Below are 17477 nucleotides of genomic sequence, written 5' to 3'. Positions count from 1 at the left end.
AACCTTACGCTCAAAATATTCCCTAATATGTCAGTGCCATTGGAAGAAATTCACACTTTCCAAACACAGGTTACAGATGAACTGATTTTATGTACCCTCTGAGCACAGTCCCCTACTCCATTCTCCAGTTGTGGGAAGGTAGAGACCTTGCCTAGCCTCACCTCTATTCCAAGAGTCCCTCTTGCTACAGATAGGTTTATGGTTTCATTTAGCCCAGGCTAAGTGTTTATAGGTTGATGAGTTTGTGATTTTCCCTCCCCTCCCCCTAATATTTTTGGAATGTTTATTAATTCATATTTCTAATAATTAATTTAAAAAAAACTCTGAGCCCCAGGGCAACTGATATGACTCCCCAGGCTGGAAATGAGATTTCTTAGTCAGTTAAATTTGTTGTGGTCAAATAACCACTATCAGCCATACTGTTTACAGCAAAGACTTTTACTCAGACACAATTAAAATTATATGATACTTATCAATGAAAACCATAACTAAAGTACAAACAAGTCAATTGTGCCCTTAGAACTCTTAGAACAGTGCCTGGCATACAGTAGGTGCTTAAAAATGCTTACTGATTGAGTGAAATAAATAAATTTAAAAGAGCAGGAAAATACACAGACATAAATAAGTTTAGCCATTTGCATTTGGCAATAAAACAAATAGAAGCAGATAAAAAAGAAAGAAAGTCACATATTTGTTCACTTTCCCCTGGATTTTCAGAGCTAGAAGAAAGGAGATACAGGATAAGAAAAAGTTCCTGGAATACTTAAAAGTCATTTCTCCTCCAGAGTGCCCTCCATTTGTTGCTACTGCTCATTTAAACCTTCCCCTATTCAGTTCATAATGTGTGATAAATCCTGTCTGCTGGGATTGAAAGACTTCTTTTTGAGGCTATGAATGACATTTCCCAGGAAGCACATTCATCTAGTTCATGGAGGGGCTTTTTCTGCCTGTAAATCTATGGGATTCTACAAAAGAAAGAAGAAAAAACAGTTCAAAAAAATTAACAAACACATTGACCAGGTCTAATAATATAGCCACTGTTGCAAATCTCTTTAAAGAAAGGAAGGAGGTTTTTATTTTTTCTCTAAACTCTTTTCTGGAGCCATGTTGAGTCATTTTGATTATCTGATGGAGTTTTTTAAATGAAGCACATATTGTGATCAGTTCATCTGCATACACACACCTATACATATGTGTATATAATATTTATGTTGCCTGGGCCCCCTATGAGTAATCAATAGACACATGTAAGATGAACTGCTTCTCGTAATTTTCGCAGAATGCTTGGGATGGATCTCTAGGTCCCAATTTCCCAATGTGATACAGGTTGAGGAGTGAGGGGAGCCCTGGGTATGGGGGTGCAAAGCTGGAAACAAGAGGATGACTTCTTGCTGATGGTCTTTGGAATCATAAAAACTTAACAAGCAACAAAATATGCCTTTAAGGGATTGCAGTGTTGAAATTCTTTGGGGCATTTTTTCATTCCTGTAAAGACTAGATTTGTTTCTTGACATTAAATGACTAACTTTTTTCTTTTTGCTTCTTGTCTGTTCCTCTTTTGAAACAGGAATTTCTAAACATTCTAACCTACCCAAAATGTTCATAGTGAAATAATGGAAGCCCCTGAATACCTGGATTTGGATGAGATCGATTTTAGTGATGAGATATCTGTAAGTATAATCATTTTATAAACCATTGCTTCTTTTGTAGTGTATAAATCATAAATTCTTCAAATATAATTTTCTCAAATTTGGCTAGAAATCTCTTTTAGAATCATAGAATTCTCAATTTGGAAGGGACTTTATAGTTAAACTAGTTGAATCTCTCATGCGCTGCAAGAATTTCATCTTTTCTGTCCCTGAAAGGGATGTTCTGTCCTCTCCATATGCTTATTTTTAAACAAATTTTCTTTATATCTTTTGTTTTTACTATTCCTCTACATATCCTTTCACGCTGTGTTGCCCAGAGAGTTTATCCTTTACAATAAAGAATAAAAAATAATAGCTCAGAAAAACTTAAGGACCATGGCAAAAGTCTGATGTGTGCAATGTTCCATAACCATAGTGGATGGAAGATAAAGAGGTGGAGGAAATAATTAGAGGAAGATACCTTTTCACATTTCTTCTTTGGGGCTCAAACTTGGCCATTATAAGTTTACAGCCCTAAACATCTGCTGTTTTGCTGCTGTTTCTCCCATTTACACTTTCTTGATCGTTGTGTATATTATTTTCCTGGCTAAGCTTACTTCACTTTCAATTAGTCCATATAAGTTTTTCTATGCTTCTCTGTATTCATTCTATTTATTATTTCATACAATACAGTAATAGTGTACCACAATTTATTAAGCCATTTTACAGTTAATGAGCATCTTTTTTTTCAGGCCTTTTCCTACATAAAAAGTGCTTCTATAAATATTTTGTTGTATATGGGAACTTTTTTTTTTATCATTGACCTCTTTGGGGTATATACCTAAGAGTGAAATCTCTAAATTACTTTAGTAACACTTCACATAATTCCAGATTTCTTTCTGTAACAGTTTGATCAATTCACAAATTCACCAGTAATAGATTAATCTGCTTATTTTCCCATAGTTCCTCTTGCCAATCTGATGGATGTGAGGTAGGATTTCAGAGCTGTTTTAATTTGCATTTCTCTTATCATCATTGATTTGGAACATTTTTGTATAGTTTTTGATCACTTATATCTCCTCTTGTTCATATCCTTTGATCATTCATGATGCTTATTCTTACATATTTACATTTAATTCTCTATATATCTTAGACATCAGACCTTCATGAAAGAAATACACTGCAAAAACATTTTTCCCAGTTAAATGTTTCACTTCTAATTCTAGCTGCATTGATTTTGTGCACGTCCTTTTCAGTTTTGTGTAATCAAAATTGTTCATTTTGTCTTTTATAATCCTATCCATCCCTTGCTTGTTCAAAATTCTCCCCCTTATTCTCAGTTGTTAAAGGTACCTCTTTTCCTATTCCTTTCATTTGTTTGCTTCTTGGTCTTATATACCTAACTTCATATGTGTTATGTTTTTGTTTTGTTTAAGTAGTAGAGTCTTGATGATTACTATATAGTATAGTTTGTGATCTGATGTGGCTAGGCCTCTTTGCTTCCCTATTATCTTAATCATTTCTTTGGATATTCTTGACCTTTTGTTTCTCTGTGTTAAATTTGTTATTATTTTGTCTCATTTTATAAAGTAAACTTTTGTACTTTAATTGATGTGGCACAAAATCTGTAAATTTATTTAGGTCATATCGTGCTTGCAATTCACCTAAGTGATGTAATGGATAGAGTACTAGGTGTAGAGTTAGAAAAACATGAGTTCAAATCCTGCCTCAGACACTTACTAGCTGTGTGATCCTGGACAAGTCACTGAACCCTGTTTGCCTCCATTTCCTCATATGTAAAATGAGCTGAAGAAGGAAATGGCAAAATGCTCCAGTATCTTTACCAAGAAAACCCCAAATGATGTCAGGAAGAGTCGGACATGATGGAAACAACTGAACAAGATGGTGCATTCACTATAACATGTCCAGCCATTAAAAATTAATATTTCTTTAATTCTTTAAGTAACCCTTTTATTCCTATAGTGTTTTATGGTTATATTTATGTAATTCCTATATGCATCATGTTATCTGGATTTCCAGATATTATATACATTCTGGTCTTTTGTTTTGTTTTGTTTTGTTTTGTTTTTTGTTTTTGCTTTTTTTGGACAGCAATTGGGGTTAATTGCCCAAGGTCATGGCTTTTTGTGTTGTGTCTGAGGCCAGCTTTGAACTCAGGTCCTCCTGATTCCAGGGCCGGTGCTCTACTCACTGCGCCACCCTATTATAAACATTCTGAAGCTATTTTTAATTTTTTCCTATATCTTTTTGCTTTTCTTTTTGTTAGATACAGAAAAAGGTGCATGTTACAAGGCTAGCTATTATAATACCTAATGATTAAGGCTTATACTTATGTGAGTTTATTTTATTACCTCCTTCTTTACTGATTATTAACTTTTTAATTGTTCAGTTAAATGTTTTACTTATACTGTATCATTAAAAATGATCATTTTTTCTTTTTGTCCATGATTATCCTCTCAATTTCTTTTCTTATTTTTATAGCTAACTTTTCTAGAACTATGCCAAGTTATAGTCATTGTAATGAACATCCTTGCTTTACCACAGATCTTAGAGGGAAAAAAGGGTTTCTGCAGTATAAATAACTACAGCTCTTTGATTTACATATTCCTATGCATTTAAATAATTGGTATTTTAAAAACAAATTGATCTTATATTTTGCCACAATATATTACTGTATTAGTATACTCATGCAGTTTTCATAATATTACTAGCTATAATTTATATAGCACTTTGAGATGGGCAAAGGAGTTGACATATATTGTCTCCCTTGATCCTCTTCACCGTGTGAGCTAGCTTCTGCTAATTATCCTCATTTTGCAGATGAAAAATGGAGACAGAGGTTAAATGAGTTTAAGTGACTTGACTAGGGTCACATAGCTAGTAAGTATCTGAATCAGGATTTGAACTAAAATGTCCATGACTCCAAGTCTAACACTTTATATTTTATATACTGCACCACTTGCTTTCCTCTATGTGAAATATAGGTTCTTTGTATCTGGAAATTTAGCAAGCTTGCCTGCTATCCCTTTATCTCAAGACATGGTTAAATATTAGATTTGACAGAACTGATGAGTAACCTTTGCAGCATACATTTATTTCTAGGATCACTTCAAGACATTAATCAACATTCAGCCAACTACTAATCCAATGAAGTGTACTAGAATGATTTATTATTTTGTATACTAGGATATCAAAAAAGATTTTTTTAAAATCCTTGCTCAAATCAAGATAGTTTATGTCTCAATCGTTTCCCTGAGTTACCTGCTGTTCTATTAATTTTATCAAAACCACAATTGACAGAAAACACTTGCAGAAGTTAAAATGAGAAAAGAATTTGTTGGGTAGGTGGGAATGCTACTACTCCCTTCTCCCTTTTTTTAAGCCTGACACTTGGGACTAAAAATCTCCTGATAGAGAAGACAGGCCCTTGTGTTCAAAACTCTGATTAAAAAAAAGACAGGTCAATCTATAAGAGAAAAAAAAACAGAGTTATTCTCTTTCCCTTCATTTCCCTTCAGCCCCCACCACATTCACACAGAGGTCTGTCCAAGATATATATAGGCAGATGGACTAAGTCAATATGACTACTTTACCTTTTTCTACTACCAATCACATTCTTTAAATGTTAAACTTTTTAAATTTAAGTCAGAGTTCATTATTTTTAATCTGTCATTAAACTTCTTAATGAAATCAGCCTTAAAAAATCTTTATTTCAGACAGTAATTTCAATACCATCTCATACTCACATTAAATTCTCTTTAGGAAGGCTAGGTTTCAAAGATATGCCACCTCCTTTTAGGAATTTGAATCAACAAACATGCATTAATTTCAGTGATCAAAGCACTGTATTAGGTGCTAGTAACTCAGATAAAAATGGAATAATCTCTACTCTCAAGGAGTTTGCATTCTACTAGGAAGATATAGTATGGCAATACACAAAAATGCCAAGCATATATAAGGCAAGAGAAGATTAATTTCAAGAGGCAAAGAAAACTCTCCTGGCTCAGTTATAAAAGAACACAGCTGTTTGAAGAGATTTTGAACTTCCCAGTTTAGTCTGACTTATTCTTGGCAAAATAATATTATGTTTTTTAACCTGTTTATCAACTCACAATTGGTCCTTTACGTCTGGGTTCAGCGTAAAAAGTGGCTTTCAAATTGACCACCATCGATCTTGACTGTGGTTGAGAATTTTATGGGAAAAGAGATTGAAGTAACTTCTAATACTTTGAAATGATGCCTTCTAAATCTGAGCTGAAGCAAATGAGTGCATCTGTTTTTCTTGTTACACAGGAGCAATCAGTCACTAAAACTGAAAAATGAAAAGGTTTCAACTTATACATTCGCTGCTATAGAAATAAAAGTAATTTCCCATTAGGCATGCCTTCATTTTTAGAACTCCATAATCCTCTGTCTCTGACAGGATTTAAGCCCTTTTACTAGTTAAGTGTTGTTCTAGGGAATGAAAATGCACATTTCATTTGAAAAGTATGTTCAGGAAGGAAGACACACTGGTCTAAAGCTTGTCTCTTGCTTTCCAGACCTAATTGTTTTTACACATGGTCTCAACCTAGCTTGTGATTCATATTCTTTCCTCCTGGTCATGAGTCCATTTCTTGTTTTAATTACAATACAGGTTATGTAATGGTATACAACAACCATAAAATTATTATTTTTCACCTACTGAGACAAAACACAGAAGGCAGAAGGGTTGACAGTCCTTCAGATTCCAAAACAACATATTTTTTTTTCCCTCACAATGAAGAACTTGAAGTATATATTCCTGGGCCTCTGCCAGCACAAAGGGCAGAACATTGTGCAATAACCCTGCAGATTCATTCTGGGGAGGGAGGATGTACAGAGACATAAAGGTTCAAAATGTGAGTTTATGTGGCTAAAAATAATTTTTCATAATTTAATGTATTTCCTTCAAGGCTGTATTTCAAATTAAATATGCATGCACACACTTCCCTCCCAGGAATACCATTTACCTAGGTGTTACTAAACTTGGCTTTGATATGTTCCTTTCATATTTAAGATCAGAAAATCAGCATGCTATTTTTATAGCATAAATAGTATTGTAAGCATGATTGATTGTCCTGGGCAAGGTCAACCATAGCAAAAACAGGAACTGTGCATTTTAAGGAAAATCTTGACTGATTTTTGAGGTCAGTGTGATATAAAGGAAAGACCTTGAGAATAAGAGATTAGAAGTTCAATAACTGACAACAGTGTGATCTTAGGAAAGTTATTTGATTTCTCTTTTCTTTAGCTGTTTCATCCCTTTAGAGAAGGTAATAACCCCTCTCTTATTAACAGGGCTATCATGGAATTCAAGCAAAAGGGTTTCAAAAGGTCTAAAATTCCAAACCATGCTAATTTTTATTTTATATTGCTTAGAATAGTAGTTTGGTGAGAACTGCCAATTTCCTCAATTTTGTGGGTTTATGTAAGTGTTCTAAAGAAGTGTCTATTGTTAGGGAACCAGGTACAATCCGTTGCTCCCATCAGAAATCCAAAGGGAATACCAGACTTCTATTGCACAGATGGAGCTCTGTGGGCCAGACTACACACACCCTGGGTGGAAAAATTGGGCTAAGACTTTGTCTACACCTGAGACCACAGCTGCAACTTGGATTATGAAGTGGAGCCCATGACCTGAAAAATTCCATGCACCTGGTTTTATTTGGAAAATTGAGTACAATTTGACATGTGTGATGCTACGATTAAAAAAAAATGTATTCAGTACCCACCTTTTTAAGAAATTTCTCCAACTTTAAAGGGCTTAGCAAACTGGTAATGGCAACTTAAGTAATAAATGTACAAAGTTTATCTCCATAGGGTCAGATGTTATGCAGGGAATACATGGAAAATAAACAATAAAACAAATATGCCAATTGTTACCAAGGAAACAACAAGCTCAAAATAATGAAAAACAATGTCAATATTTGGGGGGGAGGGGATACCTTCAATTGACAAATAACTATGCAAGGAGAATGCAGTAAATCAAAACACTTGTTCCATCTCATAACTTCATCAACAACTGTATTGATAGCATCTAGGAAAACATGTGACATAAATGACATTCCCATGATAACAATGGATAGTTATGGGAGAAATTGTCCCTGTGAAAATAAGAACTGTACCTAAATATGTTAAAAATAAAACTGAAAAAGCAGGACTTTAATGTAACCAAAACTGTAAATGTTGTAAAGAATAGCCAGAAAGTGTTTTTATAATTACATTCAAAATGAGAATAAAATGGAAAATCCATTCAAAATAGAGCTGGCCTAAAAGCCTGCTCAAAGTAGAGAAAAGAAAAGAAAAAAACAAACTAAAATAAAATTTCCAGAAGTGGGGATGGATATTAGGGAAGGGGAAATCCCATTGTAGACGAGACAAAACAAAACAAGAAAGAAAGTTAAAACAGATTTTAAAATGTCAAAACAGTCAGTAAATAAACACAAAGCTATTTTTAAAATGAACTTCTGACAATAAAGGTATAACAAAAGTGGATGGATAGACTTTTCTTCCAGCTATAATCAATAAAACCTGGACTGTTAATGAATAAAATGAATGAAACTGCTTTTAATAAGCACTTACTACAAATAAAACACTATGATAAGCTCTGGGAATATAAATAGACAAATAAGACGACCCATGCTTTTAAGGAGGTCCCAATTCTAATATGAGGAGACAGCCTATATAAAAGATTTTAGCCACAAGTCAGGTAAAGAAGCCCATTGATCCTTAGGTTTCCATGGCAAGGTACATGTTAATACAGCTTTAGTGTCATTCCCATAAATAAAACCATATAAGTTTCTGATGTTCCATTTTGGCTCAAAATTCAAAACCATCAACAAGAATTCCAATCAAATGAGGAAAATAAAATAATCTTTTCAAAAATAATAGCCATAACACTAAAAGCAACATAGAAAATAAGATTTCTTTTTTTAATTCCTAGGATAAATTCTCCAAGTATAACAACATTGTGAGCTCCCATGTATGACTCCAATAGAGATAATGTAGAAGGTAGCTATACATGTAGCAAGCTGGAATGAGGTTGCATGGGTGAGTAAAGCCTTTGTAAATAGAGAATAGAGATGATCAATACACCTGTATAGGGGCTGAGAGAATTTAGCTAGTGAGTGACAAGTTCCAACAAATGCAATTAGTACCTCAGTACTACCTCAAGGCTAAAATTGCAACAGAAAGCCCCAGAGAGCAGCAATGAGCCTTAGTAGCTCTGTGAGTCAAAATTCAGAGCTCTTACCCCAAGAAAGGTTATTCTTCCAAGCTGAAATTAATTGAGAGTTTTTACTTATTGATTGGGTCTGTCTTTTTCTCTTTGGGGAATTCAAAGGCTCTCTCTTCCTCCTCCACCATCGACTCCTTCTAAAGGGGAACCATGCCTCTGCCTCATTAAGGGCAAAAGGAGCTCCCTCTCTCAATCACCATGCATTTCTCTCATTAATTACATCGGGCAAGAATTGTCAACTGCCGATCTTTTGGCTGCTGCCAACTTTTCCTTCTTTTATATGCAAACAATAGGAATGACATCAGAATTGAAAGAATTATAGTCAAGGTGACAAACATTTGGCTCCTTTTTTCTTTTTTTTTGGCAGCCTGGGAAGGACAGATGGTGTCTCTCTTCCTGTTTCTTTCTTCCTAAGCTAGGCAGTAATAGGACCTGGAAGATATTTCCCAACAATCTAGAAAGGATATAATCTTTCAGTTAGAATCTTTTAGCAGGATTAGGAAAGGGACATGCCAATGCCCCATCCAGCACTCCCAACAGTTATCAGCGGGTGGGTAGGAAGGTTGCTTCTCACCTTTCAATCACCATCACCCAGAGCCCCAACCCACCAGAGTTTGGGTTTTTGCTTTGTAAATTTTTCTTTGTAATTTTTCAACATTTCCCAATTGTTTTGTCCTTTGTTATTCTATTCATTTACATTGTTGAAGTTGTCTACATTTTTTCTTGGATCTGAATACTTCATTCTGTACCACTCTTTTTATACTTTTAAAAAATCTTTTTATACTTTTCTGTGTTCATACTCTTGCTCATTTTTGGAGCAAAGAAATACTTTATGACCTTTATGTACTACAGTGTGTTAGTTGTTCTCCTATTGATAGATGTCTACTTTATTTCCTGTTTTTTGCTACTGCAAAAATGTGCTGGATATATATGTATAATGTATATGCACATGTATGTAAATAAACACACATATACACACATATATGTATATATACATATATGAATATTGTTTTTGTTTTACTTCCTTAGCATATGTGTATAGTAATGGACTCTCTTGATCAAAGGGTGAGGACATTTTAGTCACTCTATTTACTTAATTCTAAATTGCTTTCTGAAATTGTACCAATTCACAGCTCTACTGTCAGTGTACCAATGTGCCTATCATCTGGCAACACCTCTAAAATGCACTATTCCCATCTTTTTGTCATCTTTACCAGATTGCTGACCATGAGATGAAACATTATTAGTTATTTGGAGAATTATTTCGTGTTACTTTTAATAGTTTGCAGTGTTACCTTTGAGAACTGTTTGTTCATCTCCTTTGACTTGTCTACCAGTGAATGGCTTTTGGTCTTATATATGTTAGATATTTATATATTCTGGGTGTCAAACCCTTATAAAATACTTGATAAAAATATTTTTCTAGTCTTTTGTTTCACTTCTTATCGTAGGTAGATTATTTTTGCTTATGAATATGCTTTTCAATTTATGTAATCAAAATTATTTACCTTTTAGTATTGCATCTCTCCTTCTTTAGTTAAGAATACATCTTACATGCATAGCTATGAAAGTTCTGCTTCTCTTCTGTTTTTTAAGGTATGATTTTTAATATTCAGGTAAGGTAGAATATGATATTAGACATTAGTCTAAGCTTACTTTTTTCCAGAATGCTTTCCAGTTTTCTGAGTTCTTATCAAATAAGGAGTTGTTTCCTAAAAAAAATTTATGTTTGGGGGTTTATTGAACCCTGAGCTATCATGTTCTATTATTTGTGATTTCTCCCTTTTCTAGTCTGTTCCAATGATCTAATCCTTTCTTTAGTCAATACCAAATGGTTTTAATGACTATTGCTTTATAATTTAGTTTGAAGTTTAGAAATGTTATTCCCCCTTTATTCATATTCTTTGAAAAAATTACTTCTTTTGATATTTTAGAGCTTTATTAGTCCAAATTAATTTTATCATTTTATTAAGTTTCTGTAAAGTATACTTTTGATAGTTGGATTAGTGTGGCATTAAAACTGTAAATTAACATTGATTGTATTGTCATTTTTATCATATTGGCATAGCCTCAGAAGAAGCCTTGAATAGTCATCCAGCTAATTACATTGCTTTTATTTTTAATTGAATGTATAGAAGTATTTTCTATGCTTTGGTAGATTGATTCCCAAATACTTTATGCATTTTGTAGCTTTCAATAGAGTTTACATTTCTAATCTTGCCTTTTGAATTTGTTATTATTATTATACAGAAATTCTGTGTGGTTGGGGGCAGGGGAGTGTCTTTTGTAGCCTGGATCTTTACTGAAACTATTGTCTCAATAACTGTCTTTGTTGATTACCTAAGATTTTCTAGTAATATATTTTCTAGTAAATATCATATCAAAAATAAAGATAATCTTATCTCTTCTTTGTCTCTCTTAATAGACATTCTATTTTGTTTTATTTCTTTTGCCTTATTGCAATTGCTAGCTTTTCTAGAACGATATAAAATGATAATGGGGAGAATGAGTATCCTTGATTTGTTCCTGTATTTGTTATTTGCTTTTGTTTAGAAAATCCCTCTGCATCTCTTCTTTTTAGGGTTTCTAAGTGTAAATGACTGTTATACCTTATGAAACACTTTTTTATCTGCATTTTCTGAGATAATCATGTGGTTTTAGATAGTTTGCTTTTAATATGATTAGTTATGTTGTTTGTTTATCTAACACTAACCTTTCTTTTCATCCTTTGTAAAAATATAACATGGTCATGATGAGTGATTTCTTGGGTTAATTGCTGTAGACTGGCAGAATTTTATTTAAAGCTTTTTAATAAATATTCATTGATGATATTGCTATATAGTTCTTCTTTGTGTTATCCTTGCCTTTAGGCATATCAATGATTTGTTTCATAAAAAAGTATGGTTCAGTGTTTTCTTTCTCAATTTTTGAGTTTAATATAGTATTGGCATTAATTTTTTTAAGTTTGATAGAATTCTCCATTTTAGAAATCCACAGTTATAGAGGAAAGGGGAGAGACCACTAATCAATGTTAACATTTCCTAATCAAGGGCTAAGATCCCAAGAAATTATAGGGATCAGAGGAGTCTGGGATTGGGGAGTGAAAATTAAAGGGTAGGGGCAGCTAGGTGGCACAGTGAATAGAGCACAGGCCCTGAAGTCAGCGGTACCTGAGTTCAAATTTGGCCTCAGACACTTAACATTTACTAGCCATGTGACCTTGGGCAAATCACTTAACCCCAATTGCCCTGCATTCCCTCCAAAAAAAGGCAATAAATAAATAAAAATTAAAAAATTTTTTAAAGAAAATTAAAGGGTAGATTGGTATTATGAGTATGTTTTAGCGCAAATTTTATTTATAACAACCAACAGGTTTTCCCCCCTTGATATAGTTCCTTCATAGCTAGTACTATTTTTTTCCACCTGATATTAGATCATTTAACACTTATGTCTTATTTTCTCCTTGTCTTAGTAATTTATATTTTTCAAGGAAATTATTTCATGTTTTCCATTTTATTAGCATATGACTTCATAGGAGTTTGTGAGAATTTTTATTTTATATGATTTTGTTATGACTTCACCTTGTTAATTTGCCATTTTGTTGATCTGATTTTCTGTCCTCTTTAGTCAGCTCTGCTAAAGGTTTATAATTTTATAGTCTTTTCATAGAATCATCTCTTAGTTTTTTTTCCTCTAATCTTCAATATCTCCTCTTTATGCTTTTTTTTGGGCTTGTTAGCTTTCTAATTTTTAAATTTATATTTGCTCATTAGTCATCTCTTGTTAATGTATATTATTAGGGATATAAATTTGCCTCTGAGGATTGCTTTTGTTGCATTCTAAAAAATTCTGATATCTTGTTTTGGCATTAACATTGTCTTTCACATAGTTATTGTTTCTTTTATTTTCTCTTTGAACCACTCATTATTTAGGGTTTCATTATTTAGTCTCCATTTGGGTCTGTGTCTTTTGTTTGTGCATCATTAACTGATGATGGTTTTTGTTACTTTATAGATTGTAAGGTATGTTTTTAGTAATTCTAACTTTTGATATTTTATGTTTCTGTGCCTTTATATATGGTCAATTTTTGTAAATATTCTATGTGGTGCTTTGATATACAAATAAACACAAATGTACTATATGTGCATACATATATATGCACATATATACATGTGTGTACACACATTTCTTTTTTTTTTTTAAGCAATCAGGGTTAAGTAACTTGCTCAAAGTTCCACGGCCAGGTGTTTCTGAGTGGGTGCTAAGCGTCTGGGCCTGGGATTCGATCCCCAGGTCATCCCGACACTGGAGCCGGAGCTCCTACTCGCTGTGCTACCTGACTGCCCCACACACATATTTCTTAATGGTCCCATAACAACATTTCACAAATCTTTTAGCTCTATTTTCTGCAGTAATTTGTTCATTTCTGTATTTGTTAATTTCTTGCATTGTTGGCTTTCTTTTACATTAGTGTAAATCTGAAAGAGGAATATTAATGTCCCCAGTTAGCACAGTGCCTGGCACATAGCAGTAGATAAATATTTATTGGCTGATTGATTCATAATCTTTATATTTATTTATTCCTTGTTTAGTCTCTCTTTTTCTTCATGTAATTATCTTTTCTAAAATGTCAGTTTTGAGTTTCACCTCCTAAACAGATTTTATATTATTGTCTTGTAGATATTGCCCCATCCTCCTTTTTTTTCTGTTGTGTCTCATTCTTAGAAGTATCAATTTCTCCAAGAAGTAGCAAGAGTAGAAATATTATTGTCCCATGATAGAAACTTCCCTATGTTCCTGATTCTATGTTCTACTTCTGCATTCATAATCATAATTTTCTTTCCTATTTGCTATGAAATCTCCTCTGGATCCATGCCATCCTACCTTTTGGATTCTGGTTGCCTTCAGAAGTTGTGATCCCCCTTTTGAGGTAGAATAATATACATGAAAGCACAGCACTGTTTTAAAGGAAATTATTTCTCTGAAAATCACCCTGTCTTCTATTACAAAATACATCTCTACCCCCATGGGAGTGTTCTTCAGTGGGACCTCCTTCTTCCACTGAATAAAGTTTTCTCCTGTTCTTTCTTTCTTTTACAATCCTTTATCACTTCACTTTACCTAGTCTCCCATAGCCTTTCTTATTCCCAAGAGATTACAGAAGACATTTCCCTTCATTGTTTATCAATGGCATAATTAGGATATTGTTTATTGCATTAGGATGTTCAGGTTTTTTGACTTGTCATCTTCTCTTAAAGGTCTGTTATCTTTAAGTCATCTCTATATATCTGATGTCTGAGTTCTAGTAAGTTCTATTTTGTTACTATAGAGATTATGTGTTTTTTAAAAAGTTCTTTTTTACTTCTAGATTATCCTTCACTGCAGTGTATTTGAGTTTCCAATCAGTTGTTTCCTTTATTTCTTTGGAGAAGTTTGCCACTGTGTAGTCTCACATGTTTCTATTCTACTAATTATTTATACAGTGCAGACCACAAATTATGCCATTTGTTCCCTTTTAAGTTTTTGGTGTTTTTAAATTTTGATTTCTCTATTAAACTATTTAGAAACGTTGTGCTATGGTTTTATTCTTTCTTAGGGAATCACAAGGTCCTCTGCCTCATTTGATGTTAGTTGAATTCTATTTTTCTTAGAATATTTATTTAAAGATATGGGTACTCATTTAGATGTCATGGTGATAGTCTTATCTTCTGTTTTAATACCTTCCTTGTTGATTAATCTACTGGTGCTATAGGATTTTAACAAAGTTTTCTTCCTCCTGAGATCTTTGATAATTCCAATCTTTTCCCCCTTACATTCTGATATTGTTCACCTTTCGATTTTATCTCCTTTGATGATGAATCAAAGATTTTTCAGCTTCCTATGTTGAGGATTTCAGCCTTTTCTAGTTTCAACGGATGGGGGAAGGAGAGAACGAAAATGGTTCCAGCTGGATGCCAAACCTCTCTCCTTCACGCCTGTACAACACTTCACTCTCATCCATTAGCTCCTCCCACTCCAAGACATCATTAGCACCTTTCCCCAGTCTGAGCCCTGTTTCCTTGCACTGCAATTCCAGGTAGAGCCTACTCCTTTCTTCCTAAACTTCCCCGTCTTTTATAACTGGGAGGAGGACAGATTTGAGGTGTATTGCTTGTTGCTATGGAATGTGGAGTGAGATAAAGGGCAGGATATACCAGCAGAGGCTACTTCAACATGAAAATTATTCCTGAGTGGATCTCAGAACCATATACAAGGTTCAGATTCATTGGGGGAGGAAGGAAGACAAAGTGAGAAAGTTGGAGACTAACATTCTCTGTGGTTCATTTGTAAGGCAACATAACTTCTTGTTGCCTTGACCAATGGAGATCATGGTAATTACATGAACTCTTGTACATAATTTCATATTTGGCTTTTAAAAAGTATCAGAAAATGTCTATCCTTCCGCCTTACAGATCATGTGACCCAGAAACAAGTAAGTCACTATCTCATCCCAAAAAATGTATACTCTTTGTTATTGCTTTGATTCTTGTATATTTAATGTTCTGTGGGAAAAGAGTACATCTAGTCCTTTGCAAACTTCAAAGTGCTATTTAAATGATAGGTTTTCACTATATGTTGCTTAAAGATTCTGACTTTTGGCATGGCAGTACCTATTAGAATGTTGTTACTTAGCTTTTATGGATTAATATTACTTCTAGGTATTCTGGGCAGCATTGTTTGTTCTGCAATAATGCTCTAGTTTGAGGACAGTTTCTTGGTTGAGTTCTCCAGAATATTTTAACATCTATATTTGTAGTAGTGGCATCTATCTATATTAATAGGATGAAGCAAACATCTGAAGAACTAAAGGTATTTATTGTTATTGGTGTAGTTCAGATTGTGGAAAGTCTTGAATAAATATTTTTTTAAAATAAAATATTCTAAACTTTACTCAGTGCATAATAGAGAGTCACTGAAGTCACTTTCATTACATATATGTGTTGGGAGGTGGAGGGTAAAGCAGAGGTGGGAGGAAGTTTTAAGAAGCTATTTCTGTAGTGCCAGAGAGTTATAATGAAAACTTGTTATAAGAAGAAAGAAAGAGGAGGGGAAAGTTAAAAGGGATATTGTGAGGTTAAATAAGTAGGACTTGAAAACTGTTGGATAAAGAACTGAAAAAAAAGTCAAGAATCAAAGATAACACCAATACTCAATGTTTTGTTTTTAACCCAAGTGCTTACATCAGAGCTAATAACTCCCTTTATTTTGTTGTTGATGCCTAAACATGAGACAGATTGTTAGTCCCCAAAAAGACCCTGGATGGGTATATGAGACAGGGAATACAGTTATTCTTACTTTTACATTGATGTTTTGTTTATTATTAGAAATTCCAGACCAAGGAATCTAAGTGGGGTTGAAGAGCAACAGATATTAAAACTATAAAACTTCACTTCAGTAATAAAATACTAGTCTTTCATAGGTCAAGAATTTATAATCTTGAATATACCCTATTTTCTTTATTGAATTAAATAACAGTTTTCATTCAAAAGCTTCTGGGCATACATACACAAAAATTCAAAGGAGAAGGAGAAAAAGATAATATCTTCATAATACCTTGTAACTTAACAGCTAGATTTTTATGTACAAGTTTTCTCGTGGAAAAAAAATACACAATAATGTTCAGTTATGGAAATAGAATGCTGATAACTGGGCCTGAAAGCAAACAAAATGTAGACAACAAAAGCCTGTTATAACATGATGCATTTTTGTATGAACTTGGATGTTTCGAGGGTCTGGTTATCTCCTGTGAAAAAATCTAGAACAGCTAAAAGAAACTGAACCCACAAATTTTGTCCCACTATGCTATTGCTTCAAAGTGTTTGCATAGCACTTATATTGTTCTTTATACTGAAAGATAGTGCTTTATTAATAAAGAGGTATATGTGAACAAGACCCAGGGCACTTTGGGACAAATTCCAGTTTATCAATTTTTATTATTTTTTCTTATAAATTTTTTCTTTGATTTTTTTTATTATTAACAAAAATAGTTTTTCTCTCTTCCATCTCTTTGCCATGCAGGGGTGGGACTTGGGGAGAAAAACAAAACTTTTGTTTACATTGACCATATCCACACATATTTGTGTATATATGTATATGTGTGTATATGTATGTGTTTTATTCTGTAATTTGAGTCTAGCATCTCTCTGTCAGGAGATTGGTAGTCCATTTCATCGTCATCCTCTGGAATCATTATTTGTTGTTACAGTGTTGTTATATGTGTGTGCATGTACATATATGTACCTATACATGTTTGTATATATGGGTATGTGTGTGTAGGAGAGAGAGAGAGAGAGACAGAGAGAGAGAGAGACAGAGAGAGAGAGACAGAGAGAGAGAGACAGAGAGAGGGAGGGAGAGACAGAGAGAGGGAGGGAGAGACAGAGAGAGGGAGGGAGAGACAGAGAGAGGGAGAGAGAGAGACAGAGAGAGAGAGAGAGAGACAGAGACAGAGAGAGAGACAGAGAGAGAGAGAGAGAGAGAGAGAGAGAGAGAGAGAGAGAGAGAGAGAGAGAGAGAGAGAGAGAGAGAGA

The 17477-nt window shown here is 33.8% G+C and overlaps 1 protein-coding gene across 5 annotated transcripts in view; it reads left to right on the top strand.

The window, feature by feature from the left end:
- SNCAIP (synuclein alpha interacting protein) overlaps window positions 1-17477 on the top strand; it is a 239367-nt gene that overhangs the window by 110902 nt on the left and 110988 nt on the right. For 3 of the 5 annotated variants that reach the window (XM_069087822.1, XM_069087821.1, XM_069087819.1), the window contains exon 2: window positions 1568-1670. In XM_069087822.1, coding sequence (XP_068943923.1) covers window positions 1614-1670 — 57 coding nt within the window. In that variant the 5' untranslated portion in view covers window positions 1568-1613. Of the gene's footprint in view, window positions 1-1567; window positions 1671-17477 lie in introns of those variants that run through there. The other 2 variants (XM_069087824.1, XM_069087823.1) reach the window with 1 other exon arrangement.

Source organism: Petaurus breviceps, unplaced genomic scaffold (genome assembly GCF_028583685.1).
Source record: "Petaurus breviceps papuanus isolate PSGF00001 unplaced genomic scaffold, PetGlider_PUasm1.0 183, whole genome shotgun sequence".
In the NCBI taxonomy this organism is placed as follows: Eukaryota; Metazoa; Chordata; class Mammalia; order Diprotodontia; family Petauridae; genus Petaurus; species Petaurus breviceps.
Note: the sequence above shows the minus strand (reverse complement) of the source record. Positions and strands in the feature narration are given on the sequence as shown.